This window comes from Azolla caroliniana, unplaced genomic scaffold (assembly GCF_043228905.1).
Source record: "Azolla caroliniana isolate FFs.n. ecotype wild unplaced genomic scaffold, voAzoCaro1.0.p SCAF_9, whole genome shotgun sequence".
Lineage (NCBI taxonomy): Eukaryota > Viridiplantae > Streptophyta > Polypodiopsida > Salviniales > Salviniaceae > Azolla > Azolla caroliniana.
Genome location: NW_028230444.1, coordinates 20,312,374 through 20,323,024, shown reverse-complemented (window position 1 = coordinate 20,323,024; position 10,651 = coordinate 20,312,374). Strand labels below are relative to the sequence as shown.

The 10,651-nt window shown below is 39.2% G+C and overlaps 1 protein-coding gene across 2 annotated transcripts; it reads left to right on the top strand.

Annotated features, from left to right (window-relative positions):
• Window positions 1–589: 589 nt before the first annotated feature.
• LOC147860527 (uncharacterized) lies at window positions 590–7,292 on the top strand. 2 transcript variants are annotated; one of them, XR_015530231.1, is made up of 3 exons: window positions 590–1,360; window positions 1,453–6,927; window positions 7,160–7,292. XR_015530231.1 is itself a non-coding variant. In XM_087324492.1 (2 exons), exons 1-2 carry the CDS (start codon window positions 595–597, stop codon window positions 6,648–6,650), a joined length of 5,964 nt encoding a protein of 1,987 aa, XP_087180618.1. In that variant the 5' UTR covers window positions 590–594; the 3' UTR covers window positions 6,651–7,286. The 2 variants fall into 2 exon arrangements, 1 of the variants encoding a protein (XP_087180618.1); XM_087324492.1 differs by having other exon boundaries at window positions 1,453–7,286.
• Window positions 7,293–10,651: the final 3,359 nt, after the last annotated feature.

Below are 10,651 nucleotides of genomic sequence, written 5' to 3'. Positions count from 1 at the left end.
CTATGTGAAAGAAGAGAATCAAGTTTTATTTCACATCATGATGAGCTATCTGTTCCCAGTTTTGAGGGAGAGCGAAGAAAATCAGAGTTGATTGTGCAGGATGATCAAACTTCTGCACCCAGTTTTGCGGGAGAGGGAAGAAAATCAGAGTGTATTGTAAAAGCGGAATTGGCAGATGCACCATTGCAAATCGTAAATTTCTCCATGAAGGCAACAGAGGGGAGAAAATCAAAGGTCATTGACAGAGATGAGGAGCCATCTGGTCTAAATCTTGCAGATGAAAGGAAATCAAAGTTTCTCATGGAGAGAGAAAATGACGAAGCTGCATCTTCAGAATATCAAAGAAGCCTTCTTGACACTGATTCAATGAGATTAAGTAGCTCCATGGCAAGTTCTGATTGTTCTCCATACAAAGCTCCCAGATTTTCAGAGAACAGGATGTCAATGATCACCCCTGCATCATCAGTTTTTCAAAAGGGCTTGTCTGTTGCTTTTTTACCTAGTTCAAATAGATCAATGGAAAGCGTTGATGATGTCCAACAAGAGTACTCACAAGCTCCAAGCACTTTGGAGAGCAGCAAATCAAGAATAAGTATGGAAAGGGAAGGTGCCTCAGATTATCAGAAAAACTCAACTCACATACATCCAAGTTCTATTACCAAACTATTGGTTCAAGACTTTGATGAGATGAAGTTTAATGAGACCGAGGCCCTGGCAGTAGTTACCCAGTTTGAGGGAACAAAATCAAGGTCTGTTTCCGGAGATGAAGAAGCAGAAAGTTCTGCACTGACCTCACTTCTTGCCAAGGGAAGTAAATTAAAGTTATTTTTTGACAATGAAGAACCACTACCTGTACTAGCAAGGGAAAGAAAATCAAGGATTGAAGAGAATCTACCTCCATCTTTGGATCATCAAATGGGGTTATCTGCCGCTTGTTCAGCCAATCCAAGTAGATGTGTTGAAGTTGAGCACTTACAAGATCCAAAACTTTTGGAGAGCAGGAGAGCAAGCATAGGTGTTGAAAACAAAGAAGATGACACTGCACTCTTGGATCACCAAAGAAACCCAACTTCCAGAATGTCTAACCGGTTGAGTACTACCCTAGCATCAATGCGAGACTTTAATATGGTCAGGCCATTGATGAAAGGCACTTTGCTACCAGAATCATCTGTCTTTTGTGTGCAAGATTCTATTGAAAATGGTTCTATACCAGAATCGGAAAGAAATCTATATGTGGTACAACATATAACAAGCCTGCAACCTTATCCGTTAATTGATGCAGATAGAAGGCAATCCAGAAAAGCAAGCAGGTATTATCCAGAGATAGCACCGGTTACTGGAATGCAGAGTAAAACTGATGGTAACAATGCATATCAAATTGCCAACATAATTGTAAATCATTCTAAGTTAGTTCTTCTCATAAATCTAACATCAGATTTTTTCCTTTAACAGAAATCAGAGAGTTTCCAAATAATGACTTGGTCAAAATGTTGAAAGGAGAGGATGATAGACAGGAAGATTCAGGTGTCTCAAGAGCGCATGGTGGAGATGAACAAAGGACAGACATACCAAGAAGGATATGTGATACGTCTCAGGAGTTATTATCTGAAGCAAGATACTCATTTCTGAGAAAGAACTTGCAGGAAAGACGATCTTCTGTTCAAAAGTTGATCAAACAAGTACAGCCATGCACATCATACAGAAAATCCCAAATACACTCAAAGGATCCAAATCAGTTCGCAGCTGATGGAATGGACAATGTCAAACCTAGATCAAGGAAACCTATGAACCACAATGTAGACTTTAACATTGCTTTATATGGCCATCCTATTTCAGATTTACAATCAAGCAAATCGGTAGAGTATGAAACAAACCCAGATGCAGCAAAAGGTATTGCCAGGAAGTCTATGTATATGGAACTGGGACAAAATGAGGAACCTGCATCTAGAATCAATATTCAGGCTACTGCAGCTAATAAGCAACCTAAAATATATGCAGAAGGAAAATCTGTGTACCAGGGTCGGAGTAATACCAGCTCTACACAGGAATTCTGTGTAATGAACTCTGAAGGAGAATCAAGTTTGCAAGATGAGTTCTACCCGGTGGGAATAGTTCCCATATTTTCTAATCAACCCCAGATTCCAAGTAATTCTGAAGAGGGTGTTGCTCAAGGCCCTGATAACAGGTTCTCATGTATAGATATTTCAATGAGAAACCAAATTTTACAGATGTGCAAGTCAGAGGAAGGTAACACACCACACACCTTATCACCTGAAGATGGAGTAAAGTCCAAGCTTCCTGGTCAGCCTAGTACTACTAACCAAATATTGATGCGTGGCTTTGATATGAACAAGCTAATTGAGAGTGAGAGTTTAGCAGTAGGTGCAGAGTTGGAAGCAAGGAAATCTACTTTTGTTTCCATAGATAAAGAAGCTGAAGATCCTCCATCAGATCCCATTCTTGCAAACGGAAGAAAATCAAAGATCATCATTTATAAGGATGATGAGAATGCCATGATGTCATCAGATTATCAAAGGGGTCTGCCTGTCTCTTGTATAGTGAGGTCAAGTAATCCAATGCTAAGATTTTCTGCTGTGGAACTAGAGCACCCACATACTCCCGAATTTTCAGAGAGCAGGCCTCTTGAGAGGGAACGAGATAGTACACCCTCATCTTACCAGAAAAACCCAACTTCTGGCCAACTGAATATGACCCAAGCATGGATGGGAGACTTCCAAATGATGATCAAGCCATCAATGAAAGCCACTTCAATGTCAGCATCACCTTCTTTTTCCGTGGAATATACTTGTGAAAATGGTCCTAAATGGAAACATGAAACAAATCCGTATGATGTGAAATATAGAGTGAGTTCGCAGGTTTCTACATCAAATGGTACAGATATAAGACACATTAGAAAAGGAAGCAGAGATTATCAAGATGTAGCACCATTTTCTGGAACACAGAGTAAGAACGAGAATAACAATCATCAACCTAATCCAATTGTATTTTCGCTTCAACAAGAAATCAGTGGCCTTCCAGAAGATGATTCGGTTCAAATGTTACAAGAAGTAAAGGGCAATACACAACAGACTTCCAATCACGTCTGTATGGATCTGAGAGATGCGCAGAGGACCGACCAAAGGAAGTCGCAATCTGGGACTCCTAATACCCCTCAGCAGTTACATTCTGAAGCCAGACACACTTCTCTGAAGAGAAACTCCCGGAACCAATTTCAAGAAACTTCGCACTTTGAAATGAACAGCAGATCTTCTGTCAGAAAGTCATTAGAAATACAGCAGTTTTCTTCAGATAGAAAATTCCAAATGCAATCAATGGATCAAAATCAGGTTGCAAATGATGCACTAGGGAGTGTTGAACCTAGAGAAAACATGCCTAGATATCCCAGCAAAGGTTTTAATATCGGTGCATATAGTCATCCTAACCCAGATTCACAATCAATTGGTTTGGTTGAGTATGAAATGAATCTCAATCAAGAAACAGACACTGCAATGATGTCTATCCCAGTACTGATGGAAGAACCTATGTTCAGAAATAGTATACAGGAACTCAAGAATACTGCAAACTATGTTGGACCTGATACAAGAAATGTTAAAAGAAGGTGGTCAACAAATGAACTGATGACAGCAAAAGATCAATCGAATCCATACTTACGAGAAAGGGGTTCCATGTATCAGGGTCGGAGTAGTATGGAGTCTATGCAGAAATTGAATCCAGGGAATTCTCAGGGAGAACAAAGTTCACAACATGAGCCCAACCCAAGATCAGGATCATCCACTTCACACCATAGTGGAAGTTATTCAAAAGAGAATGATGTTCAAGGCCTTGGGAACAGGTTCTCAGAAAGCTTATCACATGCAGAGGGAAGAAAATCCACTCACAATGTCCATAACAAGAATCTTCAATGTTCATTGGCGTCTGTCTTTGGTGATGAAAAAAAATCAAGCTATAATGTGAGGGATGAGGAGTTGCAAAAAAGAAAGTCAAGTTTCATGGAGCAATCTTCTCCCACATTTGCTGGAGAACGAATAAAGCCAGGTTCTACTTCGGTAAATGAGGAACCATCTGGTCCCACTTTCGCAGGAGAGGGAAGAGATTCAAGGTCTATTTCTCAGAATGAGGAGCCATATGGCCCCAAGATTGCAGGAGAGACAGACAAACCAAGGCTCATTGTGCAGGAGAAAGAGCCTCAAGTTGCGTCCAGCTCCATTATGGCAGTTCATGGGAAAAATTCAATGGTCATTGACGTGGATAAGGAGCCATCTGCTTCGTTTTTTTCAGGAGAAGGAAGGAAAACAAGTTACCTAATGAAGAGGGATGAGAATCCAGTTGCATATTTAGATTATAAAAGGATCTTGTTTGCTTCTGAGCCAACTAGATCACGTTGCTCATTGCCAAGTTTTGATAGTGCTTCACAAGAATCTCCAAGATTGTCAGAGAGTAAGAAGTACAAGATCAGTTTTGAAAGTGAAGAAGATGCATCATCACCATATAAGAATGCATCATCTGTCAGCAGCGGACCGATGGCTGTCCCACAAGCCATTGGAAGCTTTAATGAGGAAAGTGAGGACCCTATGTCATCACATTGGCAAACAAGCTTGTCTATCACCCATTCAGCAATACCAATTAGCTCAATGCAAAGGTTAGATGGTGCTAGACTAGAACACCTACAACCGCCAACACTCATAAAGTCTTGGATGAGCCTAGAAAGGGAGCAGGATGCCACACCTTCTGATTATCATAGAAAGTTGACTTCTAGCCAGCTGAGCAGTACTACTGGAAGATCAATGCGCAGATTCAGTATTATTGAGGATAATCAAACTTTGGCAGTGGCATGGTCAGACGAAGTAAGATCCAAGATTGTGTTTGGAGATGAAGGAAACAGTCAATCCACTGTGCCCATTTTTGCTGAGGAAAGGAAATTGGGGTTCATGGGCACTAATGGAAAACCACACGTCCTTGCAAAGGGAAGGAAATCAAGGATCATCATGGAGAGTAATGATGAGGACCTGGATGCATCTTTTGATTATGAAAGGGCTTCGTCTGGCTCCCATTCTGGGAAGCCAACTAACTTAGTGCAGATATTTGATGGTGTTCAATTAGAGCAGCCACAAGCTCCAACTTTTTCAGGGAGCAGGAAGTCAAAGATGAGTATGGAAAAGGAAGATGATGCAATACTCTCTGATGATCAGAGAAACTCAACTTTCAACCTTCCATGCAGAAGTACACAGTCAGAAGGTATGGAAACAGAATTAGTGTTAGGAAATGACGGAGATAGTAGACATCCCACTCCTGCTTTTTCTGAGATAAGAGAATCTAGCGTAATGATGTCTGATGAAGAACTATCTATCTCTGCAAAGGGAAGGAAATCAAGGATCATCATGGAGAGGGATGATGAGGACCCAGCTGCATTTTCAGGTTTTGAAAGAGATTTGTCTGTATCCCATTCATCTAAAAGTAGTCGCCTGAGAAATACGACTTCCCGCCACTCGTTTGCTACCAGCACACCAGTGAGAGCCTTTGATTTAATGGAGCCAAATAAATCGACTTCGGTGACGATGAGCAAGGTTATAGGGAGGTCGAAGTGCAACTTGAGCAATGAGGTAGGCACAGCCACGGATAATTGGGGGAACTCTACTATTAGTTGGCCAAGTGCTACCCAAGTGCCAATTGGAGACTTTATCATGGAGCCAAATGAGAGAGAGGTTATAGGAAGGTCTGAGTGGAACATAACTTCTGAGGTAGATGCGTCCAAGGATAATTGGAAAAAGTGTACCTCAAGCCAGCAAGACGTTGGCATGATAGAACCAAATGAGAGCGAGGTAATATTCAGTAATGATGTAAGTACATGCATAGATGATTGGAGTAACTCTACTTCAAGCAGGCCAAGTACTATCCGAGTATCGATCCAAAGCTTTCATGTGACGGAGCCGATTGAGAACGAGGTTATATTCACCAATGAGGTAGATACATCCAGGTATAATTGGAGAACTTCTACTTCTAGCCAGCCAAATACTACCCGAACATCAATGCGAGACTTTGATGTGATGGAGCCGAATGAGAGCGAGTTTATATTCACCGATGAGGTTGGTACATCCACAGATGATTGGAAAAGGTGGCAAAGTACTACCCAGCACTTGATGCAAGGGTTTGATTCGATCAAGCAGAATGAGTGTGAGGTTATATCTAGCAATGAGGTAGGTACATCCACGGATAGCTGCATAACTGCTACCCAAGAATCAATGCGAGACTTTGATTCGATTGAGCCAAATGAGAGTGAGATAAGGATGTATGAATGGAATACGAGTGATGAGGCAGCTCTTTTATCAGATTATCAGAGAAACTCTACTTCAAATGTGCCAAGCGAATTACAGCAGTTTTACACTTCTAGGGTTGACAACAAGAAACAAGATAAAAGGTTTAACCGTTCTCCTCAGATTTCTGGAAGAGAAAAAAGGGATATGGGATATAATAATCCGGGAAGAAGCTTGAATATTTTGTCCTTACAGTCACTTCTTTTAAGAAAGAATGCATTCAGATACTGGGGACATAATAATCCAACCAGCAGCTCGAATATTGCCAGCTTACAGCCTCCTCTTTCAAGAAAAAATGCATTCAGGTATGAACCATGACAAACACAGGCCGAGTATCCATTCAGATATGCTCCAAAATATAGCAGATCATAACTTATTCTTGAAATGTCAATCAAATGTAAGTCCCTTCTCATCAACAAGTGTTGCGAATGTGCCTGAGCGGTAGACCAGGGAGTTTCCAAACAGGGTTGACTTGATCTGAGCAGAATGTGAGTAATGAGATAATTACATTCCTCAGATTCTCACCACCCTTCAAGCTTGCCATGTATGACCCAAGCATTGATGCAGGACTATGATATGGTCGAAGTTTACAAAGGTGTGTGCACTAATGCTTTATCTTATATCAAGATTTGGTATTCTATTATGATTTATTTATAGATGCCAGATGCCACTTTTAAAGTTGCGTAAGTTGTAACATGTAACTTGTTGAACACAATATTGTATTCCAGGGTGAGAATACCATGCCTGTCGTAAGTACCTGCATACATTTCTCCAGAGTAGAGTATTGAATGATCTGAGTGCTTTACATGTTTATTTCTATTACACAGGTATATTAACATATGTAATCTAAAACCATCTGTTGCTGCAATATTCCCGAGGCGAGTATTTGTGTATAATCTGATTACTTGTTGCATTGACACACAAATCCTAAAACTAGTTTGCCTTTCCAGAGCAGAAAGAAACAGAGATATATTAACGTCTTTTAAGAGGCCAAAATGGCCTATAAGACCAAATAAGAGATACATCTTAAGTGTTTTCTCATCTTTGAGAACAAATCAAAATAAAGTAAATATTACACAGTAAGTATAAAAGTAAATAAGATGAAAAGAAAAGAGACTAGAGAATCTGGTTTTTGGCACATGTGAGAGAGTATCTATTTATAATCTGAGTGCTTTACATTTGTAATTCTAATGGAGCACAGATACATTAACATATGTAATCCTAAAACCATTTGTCGTCATGACATTCCAGAGGTGAGTATTGATGTATCGTCTGATTGCTAGTTGCATTGGTGTACTAATCCTAAAACTAGTTTGCACTTTTCTTTACATTCTAAGTCTAAGATGTCCCTTTTAATTTTGTTTCTTCTTTGATTCCATTTGGAAGCCATTTTCAATTCAAGTATGTACTCGGTGGTAATGGTTTCCTTTTTTCATCACCGAAGTGAACACCTGAATCATTTATTGTACTGCAAAAGATATGCTTATTTGAAGTATTCCAATTTGGACATTTAGCCTAGTTGTGGACTTGATTGGATGCTATCAGATTATGTTTTTCAATTGATTCTAATCGAACCTGTTACCACTAATGTTTGACCTAGGTAAGCCCTAGCATAGATTGGTTGCTTAATGGGGTTCAATTCCCCTAGGGTTTGAACTATTCAATGTCACTACATATTGACAACTTACAAGATAGGATTGACACTACAAACAGAATAGACTTGTATTCTTTGTAATATCATTTTGGTGAAGCATTGTCTTTTTATAAGTCATCGACTTACATTATTGCTTATATAAAATAATATTGACATTGGTTTGATTGTAAAATATGGGGTTCCAGCTCATTTTCCATAACCTAAGCACTGAATACAATACCATTGTTAGGTTTATCATAAAAAAGGCTTCATAGTTTTAGTTTGGAGTAATGTACATTGGTATTGGTTTGCCTATAAAAGTATGGGTTCACAATTCACTTTCCACAACGCAACTTCCCTTGAGACACTGCTATAAGTATGGGTTCACAATTCACTTTCCACAACGCAACTTGCCTTGAGACAATGCTATAAGTATGGGTTCACAGTTCACTTTCCACAACGCAACTTGCCTTGAGACAATGCTATCAAATAAAACACATTTCATGATATCAATAAGTTGATATTACACACACAAGTTTGATGATAGTGTGTAGTTTTGAGTTTTTTTAAACCTTATTATGCATTGAGCCAATGGGTGGATTTGTGTTGGATCGTGCAAAGTCATACAAGAGATAAAACAATGCTATGGTTATTTTGTCGATTGTATTTTCATCTTGAAATTCCTTTCTTTATCTCATCATAGATCTCAATCTAGGAAGGGTGTATGGGTAGGAAATTTCTATAAGACATAATTAGGCCAAATCCCCTGTGAATGGGCAAAGGAATTTCTATAATGTACATTCAAACTGTGCATGCATTTAGATTCTTGTAGATGATATTAGGGTTTTGGGTTTTCAATAGTTTTGTATGACAAAGAAGAAAGATTTGTGGATGGGCATAATGTGCATTCAAGAAGTGTATTTAGACTATGCATGCATTCATATTGTTGAAATCTGGTATTGATGTGCATGCAATGGTTTATTATGAGCATTGCATGTAATTTACATTTAGACGGTGCCTACATTTAGATTCTTGTGGATGGTGTTAGGTTTTGGGGTTTTCAATATTTTGTGGGACAAAGAAAAAGAATTGTGGATGGGCATAATATGTATTCAGACTGTGCATGCGTTCAGATTGTTGGAATCTGGTATTGATGTGCATGCAAGGATTTATTATCAGCATTGCATGTAATCTACATTCAAACTGTGCATGTAATTAGATTCTTGTTGATGGTATTAGGGTTTTGGGTTTTCAATCTTTTTAGATTTCTGCTTTGCTTACATAGATGGATGCTAGGTCCTTAGAGTTCCTTGACATTGATTTTGATTGGGGTGAAAGAACACCCATTGAAGGGAGGTAGTTTTCTTATTCATTTCTCAACAATGTATAGGGAGCTATACTTCTAATGCATGTGTTTCCCCTGAGATCAATGCGTAGGCCAAGTGGTAAGAGATTCATCAGGTATGGGAAATTTTAAGGATTTAATATACATGTGATCATTGTTTGAAAGGTTTGTTCATTTTCTATTTTTGCTATATGAAACAGGTTCCAACTTGCTTGTAGAAGATTGAATTTGTTGATCTACGTTGATGACAGAGAATTGCGATCATTATACGAAATGGGGGAGATGGCATCAATGTGAACCATGAAGATCTTTAACTATGGTCGCCCAACCTTCCTAATGCGATTGCCCAACCTACCTAATGCGGTTGCCCAAACGCATGTCTTCTCCTAACCAAGTTTGGTCGCCAACTGACACGTGGTCGCCCAACCAAGTAAGTGTTGTGGTCACCCAACCTAATGTATTAAACCCTAAAACTTGCCATTTTCTCACATTTTTAAATGAGATTGTCAGGGTTTTTTGCCGGGAAAAAGGTTTTCAGCCAGAGAACCATCTTCTACGTGCATTCACCACATCTGCCATCGCCATCAGCTTAATTCCCAGGTATGTAGTTTACTTGTTTCTACTTTTTTGCAATTTATGAAAAGGTTCCAAAACGAGACAAGGTGTGCTTGATTTATTTTTCTTGATTTAGGGTTTAGCTTTTGCTTGATTTTAGATTTTTGCTTTTGCTTGATTAAAGATAATATTGGGTGTGCTTGATTACTGATTTTAGAAAATGTTTGATTTATGGTTTAGGATTTTGGTTGATTTTTTATTATTTCTTTTGCTTGATTTAGGGTTTAACTTTTGTTTGATTTTAGATTTTGCTTTTGACCATTTCATAGAAATAGAAGTGGAGACAGAGGTAGAACCAATCAAGGAGACAAACCCACCCTATAACATCAGATATGGAGGAATGGGAGTCAAAATTACAAACGGCCGAGGTAGCTATTCAATGTCTCATGGAAGGGTTACAATCCCTTGACCGTGTAACAGTTTTGACATGTATGGAGTCCATTGAAGAAATGACTTAGACTAAATGGGATCGTATTGGTGCATGAAACCAACCAATGAAGAATATGGTGGATCCATATGGCGGAAGCAAGCAATTGGTGCGAAGAGAGGAGCATTAGTCGACATTTCACAAGATCTTATTGGCAGCTCCCCAAACACTTCCAAAACACACACCAGAAAAATGCAAAGAGGTGCAAGTTGAGCTAGGAGGTGGTTGCCAATATGTACGACAAGGAAGATTTGATGCTTGCATTGCGATGCCTTGACCTTTAGATCAAGAGATTCAAA

What these genes read in the sequence shown, in the direction of transcription:
- LOC147860527 (XM_087324492.1), top strand. Translation starts at nt 595, where the DNA reads ATGGAAAGGGAAGGTGCCTCAGATTATCAGAAAAACTCAACTCACATA. An exon ending in AATGCAGAGTAAAACTGATG is followed by an intron (nt 1,361 to 1,452) that starts GTAACAATGCAT and finishes TTCCTTTAACAG; the next exon opens with AAATCAGAGAGTTTCCAAAT.